Raw genomic sequence first — 13,073 nt, 5'->3', positions numbered from 1 at the left:
GGGAAGGGACACCTACAGGAATGCAAGGGGATCTGGGGTGAGGCAAGAGGACAGCTAGGGGAAGAACAGGGGAACGTCCCAGGAGCTGAGTGCTTCTTTCCAGTCCACCTCTTCTGCTTCCTGACGTAGCTGCAAAGCTGCCAGAGGAGCTGCAGTACTGCTGCCTGCCTCCTGCCTGTGTCAGAAGGAGCTGCACGTTAGCAGGGCGCAGTTGCCATTACAAAGCCAACTCCAAAACTGCAGGCACAAAACCATCGCCTTCAGAATCTGTTACAGGCAGACGACCGTGGCCTTGCACAGGAACCATTCCTACAGAGCAAGGGAACTCCATCACTGCCTTAGGATGTGAGTAACAGAGGAAGAGCACCAGAGCCTTCAAAACATGCTATCAAGCCACTGGCTTTGGAAGCCAAACACGCCTCCTACTTCAAGAACTAGCAAGAGGAATCAATGCACCTTGCTGCTGGAGAGGGCTGTGCTGCATCTCCTGCTGCCATCCTTGGGCTGTCGCCGTGCTGCCCATCCACAGCGCACTTTGAAGGGCAGCAACCTTGCAAGAAGGAACAGAGAGCCGAGAGCTCTGCCTTGTGTTTCCTGTTAGAACTCCGGGATGAGCCGGACAGCCCTGGCTCTCAGAACACACACCTCTTCTCTTGCCAGCTTTCCATTCCTGTGCAAAGCTGTTCTGACAAGGGTCAGTGAATGGCAGCGGGCGCCGTTTTTCCATTTGACTTCTGCGGTGTGCAGGAGGTTTGGTTGGGCAGGACCAGCACTGCTGGCAGATCCCCGAGCAGCGACTAACCGGGCAGCTTTTCCTACACGTGCGTCCCAGCAGCTGAATGTCTCGGCAGCCATTGCTCTCGGTGTAGCTGTTAACAGTCCGCTGTACGGCTTGGCTTTCCCCGAGGCTGTGCACGATAGGGAATGCAGGGCGCTGCCGGGCTGTGAGAAGCGGCGGCTGAGCACGAGCAGCGGGACCCGCCCGGTGTGCAGGAGCAGCTCCTGGCTGAGCCGGGCAGCCCCGAAAGAGAGGAACCGGTCCCACGGATCGAGACGCGTTCGAGCCCGGCGGAGAATCAGGCGGGCGCCTTTGGTTCTTGCTTTGCTCGAGTCATCGGCAGCGCCGTGCTGAGCTGCTGCCCCGCAGCTGCAGTCCCCAGGTGCCGTTTTCCATATCCCTGCCTGTCCCCGTGCGGAGCTCCCGGAGCTGTACGGAGCCGACATGGAGCCGCTTCGTGTTGGCCCCGAGGAGGGAAGCTGTGAGGGGGGAACGATCGTTAGGATGTGAGCTGGTTGGGAATGTGGTCATTTCTCTGCTTATTGCTCTGTATGTGAAATGATTAAAAGTTTAGCGTTCATTTTTCCGCACTTCTGTGTGCAGTCATTTCTGCCGCTCCAATAACCCCAGAGCCCAGCTCTGGGGAAGGACGGGGCAGCACGGAGGGCAGAGTCGTAGGACTGCAACCACCAGCCCGGTTCGTCCCCCCAAATCCCCTCCGCTCCTCAGCACCGCGTGGGAAATGGCTGGGCTGGGATTCTGGGAGAGCTGGGGCGGCTCAGCCGGCAGAAGAGAAGGCTCGGGGGGATCCCGGGCGCGGCCATCGGTCCCTGCAGGGAGGTGCGGAGAGGACGGAGCCAGGCTGCGCCCGGCGGTGCCCAGCAGCAGGACCGGAGGCTCACGCTGCAGCACAGCAGGTTTCCCCGCAGTGCTGCCGGCACCGCGCTGCTTCCCCCTGCTTGCACTAGGCAGGCTGCAGAGCACGTGCACGCAGCGCACACCCAGAGGTGCCCGTCCCATAGGGCGCATCCAGCAGCTGGGGGATGTTGGGGTGGTTGCAGAGAGCCCAGAGCTGCGGCTCCCCCAGCTCCTCCTCCCTGCTGCTGCCAGTGCCCCCGTCGCCTCGTTTTGTGCCTGGGGAAAGGAGATGGTCACGTACTGAGCATCGGGTGCGTTGACGTGGGGGCACTGGGCAGGACTGGTGGCCCTGGGAAGCTCTTGAGGGCCGCAGAAAGCACTGGGCTCGTGTGGAGCGCTGGGTCAGTTCTGGGCTTCCCAGCTCAAGGCAGACTCTCCTGTGCAAGCGCTGCAGGGAAGCTGCTCTGGGGGAGGTTGTACTGCGCTCATCTCCAGAGATCCCTTCCAGCCCCTGTGCTTTGTGACAGGCGGATGTGTGAAGGGAGACAGCCAGCAGGTGGGAGTTTGGTGGCTTCCCGGAGTCAAAGCACCGCAGCCCTGCGATGCCACCGGGAGTTTGAGTGTCATCAGCCACGTCCCTCCCTGTGTCTCCATTCATTGCAATGGGACCTGGGCACCCACGTCCTCTCTGGGCAGCAGTGCCAGGCCTCAGCTCCCTCTGTGATGAACATCCCTGACATCTAATCCAAATCTCCCCCCTTTACGTTAAAACCATTCCCCTTTGCCCCATCACCACCTCGACAGGTAAAAAGTTCATTTTCATCGTGTTTATTATCTGCGTTGTGTCACGGAGTTAAATAGATCAATTTATGCCCGTGACAGGGGGCAGTCGGCCCCTGCCCTCCCCACTCCCCGCCTGGCCCCACAAAATGGGAAGGAAGGAAGGGGGGAAAAAAAACAGCGGCAACAATCTATGGAGGTAAACTTATTTTACTAACTATGATATCGGAATGCAAGATAACACAACATAATACAATCTGATTGAAATTTAGACTAATAAATCAAATAAGATATGAGAGAGAGTTCCTGAGACTGAGTCAAACCTGAAAAGCTTGGAACGGCTGGGAAAGCACCTCCAGCACCCACTGCCAGGCAGTAAGAGACTGCCCCACCCAGAAGGGCCAGATCCCATGACTTCCATAATGTATAGGGACAGGTACCTGGAATTGGAGCATTAACACTTTAATTCCAGTACGTGATGTTTTGATGTGGAATATTGAAAATCAAAAAAACATAAAACCATGACATTCCACCCCTTATTCTACATCACTATATCATGCTTAATATATATATATACACATACATACACAAACAAACAAAATGATTAAAAATGCATCACACACACACGTCTATATACGTATACATAGAATTACTGTCTGCACTCCCCCAGCATCAAGTTTCCTTGTGGTACACATTGAACATCCCCATTTTTCTGCATTACCCACCAAGTGGACCCAGGTCCCTGGGCAAGAACAGTATGGCGGAGAGGTTTGCCCTTTCCAGAAGCTGGAAGAACCCAAACTGCTTTTCCCAACATGCTCTTTACATGTACTACAGGGACCTTATCTCCCTCTACGGTATGTAGGGAGCTGGATTGGGTAGGACCATCACGATTGATGGATCCTCAGGTATTGACTAACCAGGTGGCTTCTGCCAAATGCTTCTCCCAGTGCTTAAATGTTCCGCCACCCATTGCTTTCAGCATTGTTTTTAACAACCCATTGTATCGTTCGATTTTACCAGAGGCTGGTGCATGATAGGGAATATGGTAAATCCACTCAATGCCATGATCTTTGGCCCAAGTATTTACAAGAGAATTTTTGAAATGAGTCCCATTATCTGACTCAATTCTTTCTGGGGTGCCATGTCGCCACAGGACTTGTTTCTCAAGACCCAATGCGGTGTTTCGGGCGGTAGCATGGGGTACTGCATATGTTACAAGGCACCCTGTGGTTGCCTCCACCATGGTGAGCACATAACACTTACCACTGCGAGATCGTGGCAAGGTGATAGAATCAACCTGCCATGCCTCTCCATATTTATACTTTTGCCATCGCCCTTCCTCCCAGAGTGGTTTCATCCTCTTGGCTTGTTTGATTATGGCACATGTTTCACAGTCATGAATAACCTGTGCAATAGCATCCACAGTTAAGTCCACCCCTCGGTCTCTAGCCCACTTATATGTTGCATCTCTCCCCTGATGGCCCGAGGTCTCATGAGCCCACCGAGCTAGAAATAATTCACCCTTGTTCTGCCAGTCCAGGTCTATCTGAGCCACCTCAATTTTGGCAGCTCGGTCCACCTGGTGGTTATTTTGCTGTTCTTCAGTAGCCCGACTCTTGGGCACATGAGCATCTACATGGCGCACCTTCACGACCATATTCTTTGTTTGGGCAGCAATATCTTTCCACAGTTCAGCAGCCCAAATAGGTTTACCCCTTCTTTGCCAGTTATTTTGCTTCTACTGCTGTAACCACCCCCACAAAGCATTTGCCACCATCCATGACTCAGTGTAAAGATAAAGCATTGGCCACCTCTCCCGTTCAGCAACATCTAAGGCCAGTTGGACAGTCTTTACCTCTGCAAATTGGCTTGATTCTCCTTTCCCTTCAGTGGCCTCTGCAACTCGTCCTGTGGGGCTCCACACAGCAGATTTCCATCTGCGATGCTTTCCCACAATACGACACGATCCATCAGTGAACAGGGCATACTTTCTTTCATTTTCTGGTAATTCGTTGTATGGTGGGGCCTCTTTAGCTCGTGATACTTCTGCTGGTGATGTTCCAAACTTTTTACCTTCAGGCCAGTCCATGACGACCTCTAGGATCCCTGGATGGCTGAGGTTCCCCATCCGCGCTCACTGCATAATCAACGCAATCCACTTACTCCAAGTGGCATCAGTTGCGTGATGGGTGGGGGGAACCTTTCCTTTAAACATCCAGTTCAGCACTGGCAGTCGAGGTGCCAGAAGGAGCTGTGTTTCAGTACCGACCACTTCAGAAGCAGCCCGAACCCCCTCATACGCGGCTAAGATCTCCTTTTCAGTTGGCGTGTAGCCCTCTTCCGACCCCTTGTAGGCCCGACTCCAGAATCCCAGGGGTTGGCCTCGGGTCTCTCCTGAGGCTCTCTGCCACAAACTCCAAGTGGGACCTTTCTCTCCAGCAGCAGTGTAGAGGATGTTCTTTGTATCCTGCCCTGTCCGTACTGGCCCTAAGGCCACGGCACGGGCTATCTCCTGTTTAATCTGTTCAAAAGCGTGCTGCTGCTCAGGGCCCCATGTAAACTCATTCTTCATTCGCGTCACATGATAAAGGGGGCTTACAATGAAGCTGTAGTTTGGAACATGCATTCTCCAAAAGCTCACTACACCCAAAGAAGATTGTGTCTCTTTCTTACTAGTGGGTGGAAACATAGCGGTGATTTTGTTGATCGCATCTGTCGGGATGTGACGACGGCCATCTTGCCACTTTATACCTAGGAACTGAATCTCCTGAGCAGGTCCTTTCACTCTGCTCTGCTTAATAGCAAAACCAGCACACAGAAGAATCTGATTATTTGCTCTCCTTTTGTGAAGACTTCTGCTGCTGTATCGCCCCACACAACGATGTCATCAATGTACTGCAAGTGCTCAGGAGCACTGCCCTGTTCCAATGCAGTTTGGATCAACCCATGGCAGATGGTCGGGCTGTGTTTCCACCCCTGGGGCAAACGGTTCCAAGTATACTAAACACCCCTCCAGGTGAAAGTGAACTGTGGCCTACATTCTTTGGCCAAAGGAATGGAGAAAAAGGCATTAGCAATGTCAATGGTAGCATACCATTTGGCTGCTTTTGATTCCAGTTCATACTGGAGTTCTAACATGTCCGGCACAGCAGCACTCAGTGGGGGTGTGACCTCATTCAGGCCACGGCAGTCCACCGTCAGCCTCCATTCTCCACTGGCTTTACACACTGGCCATATGGGGCTGTTAAAAGGCGAGTGAGTTTTGCTGATCACTCCCTGACTCTCTAGTTGACAAATCAACTTATGAATGGGGAGCAAGGAATCCCTGTTGGTGCGGTACTGCCATCTGTGCACCGTTTTTGTAGCAATTGGTACCTGTTGCTCTTTTACCTGTAGCAGTCCCACAACAGACGGATCTTCTGACAGGCAAGGCAAAACAGACAGCTGCTTAATGTTGTTTGTGTCTACAGCAACTATTCCAAAGGCCCATCGATACCCTTTGGGATCCTTAAAGTATCCCCTTCTGAGGTAATCAATACCAAGTATACATGGAGCCCCTGGACCAGTCACAATAGGGTGCTTTTGCCAGTTCCTACCAGTGAGGCTTATCTCGGCCTCCAACACAGTCAATTCTTGAGAGCCCCCAGTCACTCCAGAAACATGGATTGATTCTGTCCCTTCATGACTCGAGGGCATCAGAGTGCACTGTACCGGTATCCACCAATGCCTTATATTTCAGTGGTTCTGATGTGCCAGGCCATCGGATCCACACAGTCCAATAAACTCTATTATCTCTTTCCCCCCTTGACTGAGGGCAGGGCCCCTCTATTCATTACCTGTGGTAACCAGAGCAACTGCACTGGCGGTTGATCTGCTTTGTAATTCTCTCACCCGTGCTCGTAGTACATGAGTAGCTTGGTCGTGCCACTTCCTCATGTCTTCTCCATGCTCACGTAAGTAACGCCACAAGGCAAGTCGCGATGTAGGATTCCTTCCTGGAGCTGGAGAGCGCTTGCCTCTAACAGCTGAGATTTTTGATGGTGCACCTGAGAAGGAGGGTTCATTGTCTTTAGTTAGTTGGATCCGCATTAGTTTCATCAGCTCCTTCATCTCCTTCAGTAGACTCTTTTGACTATTGTGATCTTCATCAAGCGTTTCATATACTTCTACAGGTTTGTCACGATTCATCAGTGAAGACACTTGCTCTCGCATTTCATTCAGTTGCTCCGTCATTTGTGAGATGGCGGTGATGGAGGCGTGAGTTGGGGGTAGCTGTTGTTCATAGCTTTGGAGCGTAAGAATCAATTCAAAAACTAAGGGTCTTCTCTGTTGGTCCTGGTATCTGTCAGATGCTGCCATTAGTGTAGCAGCGTATCTGTCTGGTGCTGTTGTTATGAGTTTCTGCCATATTTCAGGCGTTGTCCTCACTTTCTCAGGATCGTGGTCTTGGTGTGGGTCGTTAAGAACAAAGTTAGGGTCATACAGCATTTCCACCACAGCTGTTTCCCTCAAATACTGGATACCCTTTTCAACTGTATCCCACCTTTTCATCACAGGCTTCAAGCCGTCTCTGAAGGAGTACCTTTCCTTCACAGCTATTAACATTCGTTCCCAGAGGGAGGCAGCCCCATCCAAACATCGACTAATTCCTCTGTCAATAGCTGGATCTCTTTCAATGGCTCCTAGTTGGCGAGCTTCGTTACCATCTAGAGACAAGCTACTGGCCCCGCCGTCCCAACAGTGAAGCAACCAGGAAACGAGAGTTTCATTTGGGCGCCGTGTAAACTCCTTTCCTGAGCCTTGGATTTCAGTCATCTTCAGAGGCCGATGAGTAGTAATAGAGACTTCCTCTTCATCACTCTCTTCTGCATGTCTCTTTGTTTTTCCTTTTGCCTTTCTTGATGATGGTGGTTCCGAGGAGGGCCCCTCACCTGGATCTTCCTCCACCTCCTCCTCCGCTTCTTCTTTTTTCCATTCTAGACGTGAGGACACTCATTTCCATTTCTTGCCCTCCACAGGGGCAACTGATATTGTTACTGGTGTCTCCTGTAATTGATCAGATTTGACTTGGAGATTCTCCCCTTTGGCTTGAACCTCAGCTCGGAAACTCTCTCTCTCCAAAACAGTATTATATAGGGCACAGTAAGCACAAGCCAAACCCCAAATAAGTTGTACCTCCTTAGATTTACATAAGCCGCACCGTCCCTGACTCAAATACTGGCTAAGTTTCTGGGGATCCCACAGGTGCTCAAGAGTGAAATCCCATGACATTGCGGGTCCCCATGCTTCTAAGATTTTTCCTAAACCTCTCCATATTCCCTGCCAGTCAGCATTCTCTGGTTTTGGAGGAGACTCCTTCTGCTTACTATTCCTGTACTGGAATACATTCAGAGAAACTGATATGAACAGGACTGATACGCCCACAAGCATGAGAATTAACTCAGCATTGGAAAAACATCTCATAAACCGAGAGGAAAGCCTGGAAACTGGTTTGAACATCGTGTGGTTTGTAAAATTAGCCATTCCATCTGGGATGCAAGTGTCAAAATTCATATCATACCACATTGCATAGAGGTACCAATATAGGTACCATACAGGCGTCTCCATCAGTGCCCTTATGTTGTTATATATGAACACAATTCCACAACAAGTGATTATGACATTGATGATTGGCCAATAGGTTGCGAGTAACACCATAGCTTTTAATCCCTTACACAGCGCTCCCACGATAGAGTGGGTTCACCGCTGGCTTCTGCTCAAAAGGGGTTAATGAATTGAAGCTAACAAGAGAGGGCGGAAAGGAAAAAAGGCACTACCCAGACTAAGCAGTGCTCAAAGTTTACAAATATCCCAGAATACTGGCAGTACGCCTGGACTTTCAAGGTCAAGTTTTTCCAGCACAAAAACCTGAACTACTGATAATGCTCCCTAACAAAGCTCTCTAAGAGCAGAGAGCGAGATTCTTTCTAAGAGCTAAAAAGCAGCTATGCCCGCATTCTCCACCAAAATCTGTCACAGAGTTAAGTAGATCAATTTATGCCCGTGACAGGGGGCAGTCGGCCCCTGCCCTCCCCACTCCCCCCCTACCCCCCGCCTGGCCCCACAAAAATGGAAGGAAGGAAGGGAGGAAAAAAAAACAGCGGCAACAATCTATGGAGGTAAACTTATTTTACTAACTATGATATCGGAAGGTAAGATAACACAACATAATACAATCTGATTGAAATTGAGACTAATAAATCAAATAAGATATAAGAGAGAGTTCCCGAGACCGAGTCAAACCTGAAAAGCTTGGAACGGCTGGGAAAGCACCTCCAGCACCCACTGCCAGGCAGTAAGAGACTGCCCCACCCAGAAGGGCCAGATCCCATGACTTCCATAATGTATAGGGACAGGTACCTGGAATTGGAGCATTAACACTTTAATTCCAGTACGTGATGTTTTGATGTGAAATATTGAAAATCAAAAAAACATAAAACCATGACACAAAGCAAAAACCTTCAAGCTCAAAAGGGATCACTTGCAAGGCAGGCACGCACTGGAGAGCACTCTGATATCTCTGTGCTCTGGGGATGAGCAGCTTGTGCACCGCGTGGGTTTGCATTGCCTTCTGCTCCCACCACCTCCAGAAACTTGGGATGGTGCACTGAGGAAGAACAAACTCAGCTTTTTGGAGTTTTATTGCAGACAAACAAGGCTTGGCGTCATACAGCTGCTCTGACCAGCTGATTAAAGCATTTGAGAAGAGCAGCAGAACCAATGTGCAGCACGGTTAGGAAGGATGATGGGGCTGTGTGAAAGAAATGCCTCCCCAAAAGCAAGCACTGGGCTGGAGGAGGCACCAAAACCAAATCCTGCTTGCACCTTTCCCTCTCTTCATTCCACGTGCTGACATTTGTTTTCAGAACAAAAACAAGACTACAGTGAAGAAAGCTTCAGAACAACTCAGCTACTTTATTCACCCCCTTCCCTTTCCACTACAAATGGTTCTCAGAAAACCTCCAAGAATCACATTACTGCTCTCCTGACCCTTCTCCCAGATTCATCAGAGCACTCACAGATCACTGAGAGCAACACATGCACAGACACACAGAACATCCCTACACTGCCGCTTCTCCTTAGGAAATGGCATCAAAAAGCTGCTGGCAGGAAGAGCAGAAGAGGAAAGCGGGCATGGTGAGAGAACTGCTTAGGGCAGCAAGGAAAGGCCATCTGAAGCTCCTGGCTTAAGTCCCTTCTGCAGAGGGTGCCAGTGATGCACCAGAAACACCACCTGCAGGGCCAGCGAGGAGCTCTGCCCTCTGCACAAGGCCCTTCTCACACTCAAGGCAGTTCTAAGGCTTCCAGCCACGTGAACTCACTGGTGCAGGCACGGATTGGACTTCACCCAAGTGCAGACACTCCGGAACCTCAGCAGGTTCCAGCTGTGGCCAAAGCTCTTCTTGCAGGCTGCACATTTGTAGGGTTCCTCACGTGGATACACTGGTGTGCTCCCAGTTGAGCTCCCAGCTCTGGACAGACCTCTTCCTGCAGTCAAGGCACTCACAGGGACTCCCCTGGTTGCTTCTCTGGGGACTACTGACGGTAGAGGTCCAGACGAAGCTCTTCCCAAACACCCTGCAGACAGGATTTCTTCCTTCCTGATGACATATCGGCCAGCTGAGGTCTCCTTTGGGTCCTCACCTGCTGCCCCACAGCAGAGGAGTTTCTACAGGGAAGGTAAGAGGTGACTCTCCTTGCACACAGCCCTGGCAGAAATGTGCCACCTGGCAGAGGATTTCCTGTGGCTGTGACACATCCCACCCTGGACTCTGCTTTGTATGACCACTCAACAAAGCAACTGCAGCTGGAGGAGAGCAATACGCATAATTCTCATGGAAAGAAGGAAAAGAGGATTCAGTTTGGCCACAGAGCTCTTCCTCGACTCAAGGGATTTGTAAGGTCCATCACCACACAAAGCCATAGTTGGTCACCAAGCTGGGGCTCTGGCTGAAGCTCTTCCCACGTTCATGTGTCTGCAGGCTCTGTACCTTGTGTGGCTGTGCTGGTAGGTAACGAGACTGCAACTGCTTTTGAAGGTTCCCAGCGTCTTGAGATGCTTCTACAGCCTGCGTGCGCTGTGGATGTGCTGGTGGATGTTGAGACTAGACCTGCGTTTATAGCTCTTCCCACGCTCAGGACACTGAAAAGGTCTCTCCCCTGTGTGGATGCGCTGGTGTTGCTTCAATTCAGAACTGCTTTTGAAACTCTTCCCACACTCAGGACACTTGTAGGGTCTCTCTCCTGTGTGGAAGCGCTGGTGGTAGATGAGATAGGAACTGCTTCTGAAGCTCTTCCCACAGTCAGAGCACTTGTATGGACTCTTTGTTGAGCGTATGCACTGGTGGTTAATGATGCTGGAATCTTTTTCAAAGCTATTTCCACACTCGGTGCATGGATTCTGCTTTTTCTTCTGGCACACAACCTTGCTCCTGGGTTCTTCAAACTCCTCTTGACCTATGTTGAAGTCCAGTGGGCTCCTTGATGTCTTTCGCAGACACTTTCCCTGTGACTTCTTGATGTGCTCACCCTGACCTTGCTCCAGGCCTCCTTGGACATCCCTTCTGATTTCTTCCACACAGGCACTACTGCATCGCCTTTCAGCCACACCACTTTCCTGCTGATCCTCCAATACCTCTGTAATCCCGATTCCTGCTGGATGAAAGAGGAAATCCAGAAATAGCACACAGTGCCCAAAATAAAACACAGAGATGGCTCTTCCTGCCCCAAACCTCTTCCCTCCACCACCTCACCTGGGCTGAGGTCTCCTGGCACGGCCTCAGGGCTATGCACATCTGGGATCCAGGGCTCTTCTCCTCCTTCAAGCAGGGAGATCACCACGGGTCTGGGGGCTGCAAGTGGAGCTTCTACGAGAGAAACAGGGGAGATGAGAACATTTCCATCCTTCTGGCACAGTGCCTGTTCAACAGCTGCACTCTCTGTCCCTCTCCAGGGAGAAACCACACTTTGGGCCTGAATGATACTGGCCCACAGCTTCCTTTCGAGCAAAGAATGCTTTCACAACTCTGAAAATTATGAAGGAATGTTTTCTTTAAAATTAAATTGTGAACGGCCTGTTTCTTTTCTGAAAATATATCAATGACCAAGGCATCAAAATGTCTATGGCAACTGAATGCAAAATCCTACATGGTAAAGGAGTAACCAGGGAGTCATGTATGAGCCGGAGCTGGTAGCACCGTGCAGCGCACTGACAGAAGGGCTGGTTTTCTCCCTCCTGGATGATGCCTGCATGCCAGCACCGACCCTGGGGCGTTTATGAGTCTGCCGTGCATGGTAATCCCTCCTGAAACTCACGCTTCTCAGTGTTTCCTTTGTTGCTGTCGTTGTTATCAATATGTAACTGCACAGCTATTATTCTAGGCCCTGCCTGCAGAGGCTCATTCTGCACAGCCAAAGGTGCCCTAACGAGGAGGAAAGGCAGCAAAGCCCTCACCCAGCGAGGCCACGCACTGGTACGTCTCCAGCATCACGTCCCGGTAGAGTGCTCGCTGCGCAGGGTCCAGCAGCGCCCACTCCTCCCTGCTGAAATACACGGCCACCTGCGCAAAGCTCACGGGCTCCTGCAAGCAAAGAGGCTCCTTGCTGGGAACAGCCCAGGGAAGCAGCTCGCACAGGACACAAACTCCCGTCCCAGCCGCTTCTCTGGCCCCAGCACACACGTGCTGCATGAGGGCACCTCCCTCTCCCCCGGCATTCGCATCCCTCGCCCCTCGCCCTCTCCTGCCTGCTGCCCCCAGCCCCTACCTGATACGGATGTGCTGCGGCCATCTGCTGCTCTCCTGCAGGTGAGATGATCACGGCCGGAAGGAAAAGTCGAACTGGAGCCTGCAGGGACAAGAGAAATGGCAGGGGAGCTGTGACAGAACGCAGCAGTCCCTGCCCCAGCCCAGCCCTCCACAGCCCATCTGCAGGACACTGCCTGGGGGATGGCACAGCAGGCCTTGCACAGGAACACAAGCAGCAACAGCACGGGCAGCACTCTAGCTACAGCTGATTACAAATCACACAGCTGACTCAAACTGGGGGGCAGAAAGCACTGACACCCGGTTCAACAGCTGAGGGTACATGAACTGTATGCCTAAAGGCAATGCAGAGCAATGAGTCAGTCATCTTACCCCTAAACAGGGAGCAGCCCAAGCGCCCCTTGAGCCCTCCTGCACAGCATTGGGTGCACAACAGGAGCTCCCCACAATCAGGGATGTCTCTTGAGGTCACACCTGTACAGAGATCCCTCTCAGCTTGATGTCAAGACACCTTGCTGACACAGACCTTCTTTAAGAGACCCAACATTAGTCTGGAGCTTCCTGAGCTTCTAAGGGGTTGTGTTACAATGAATATCTGAAGGTAATCATAGAATTATACAAGGGCCTGGGTTGAAAAGGACCACAGTGACCACCTAGATTCAACCCCCGGCTGTGTGCAGGGTTGCCATCCATCAAACCGGGCTGCCCTGCGCCACATCCAGCGTGGCCACGAATGCATCGAGGGATGGGGCATCCACAACCTCCCTGGGCAACCTCTTCCCGTGTGTCACCACCCTCTGGGTGAAAAACTTCCTGCTAATATCCAACCTGAATCTCCCCTGTCTCAACTT

General features: G+C 51.4%; 2 protein-coding genes across 3 annotated transcripts; both read right to left on the bottom strand.

Annotated features, from left to right (window-relative positions):
• Nucleotides 1–5,902: 5,902 nt before the first annotated feature.
• On the bottom strand, nt 5,903–7,773 carry LOC149913943 (uncharacterized). The gene has a single exon (XM_090128175.1). The coding sequence runs from the start codon at nt 7,232–7,234 to the stop codon at nt 6,245–6,247; it is 990 nt and encodes a 329-aa protein (XP_089984301.1). The 5' UTR covers nt 7,235–7,773; the 3' UTR covers nt 5,903–6,244.
• A 2,305-nt stretch (nt 7,774–10,078) lies between these two features.
• On the bottom strand, nt 10,079–12,247 carry LOC149913942 (zinc finger protein 621-like). Of its 2 annotated transcripts, XM_090128177.1 has the most exons (4): nt 12,224–12,247; nt 11,913–12,039; nt 11,212–11,322; nt 10,079–11,113 (listed from the first exon to the last, which is right to left on the bottom strand). In XM_090128177.1, the coding sequence occupies exons 1-4, from the start codon at nt 12,245–12,247 to the stop codon at nt 10,521–10,523; spliced, it is 855 nt and encodes a 284-aa protein (XP_089984303.1). In that variant the 3' UTR covers nt 10,079–10,520. The 2 variants fall into 2 exon arrangements, 1 of the variants encoding a protein (XP_089984303.1); XR_016460775.1 differs by lacking the exon at nt 12,224–12,247 and having other exon boundaries at nt 11,026–11,110; nt 11,212–11,325; nt 11,913–11,954.
• Between the last annotated feature and the right edge of the window lie 826 nt (nt 12,248–13,073).

The sequence above is a fragment of the Phasianus colchicus genome, chromosome 32, assembly GCF_987193195.1.
Source record: "Phasianus colchicus chromosome 32, bPhaCol1.hap1.1, whole genome shotgun sequence".
NCBI classification, from domain to species: Eukaryota; Metazoa; Chordata; class Aves; order Galliformes; family Phasianidae; genus Phasianus; species Phasianus colchicus.
The sequence above is the reverse complement of the archived record's forward strand: the minus strand, read 5'-3'. Positions and strand labels throughout refer to the sequence as shown.

Excerpts from the sequence above, each read along its gene's own strand:
- LOC149913943 (XM_090128175.1), bottom strand. The coding sequence starts at position 7,234 with ATGACTGAAATCCAAGGCTCAGGAAAGGAGTTTACACGGCGCCCAAAT.
- LOC149913942 (XM_090128177.1), bottom strand. The coding sequence starts at position 12,247 with ATGGCCGCAGCACATCCGTATCAG. Across the intron at positions 11,323-11,912 it reads CCAGTGCGTGGCCTCGCTGG|CTCCACTTGCAGCCCCCAGA; the intron begins GTGAGGGCTTTG and ends CTCTCGTAGAAG. Across the intron at positions 11,114-11,211 it reads GCCAGGAGACCTCAGCCCAG|CAGGAATCGGGATTACAGAG; the intron begins GTGAGGTGGTGG and ends TCTTTCATCCAG.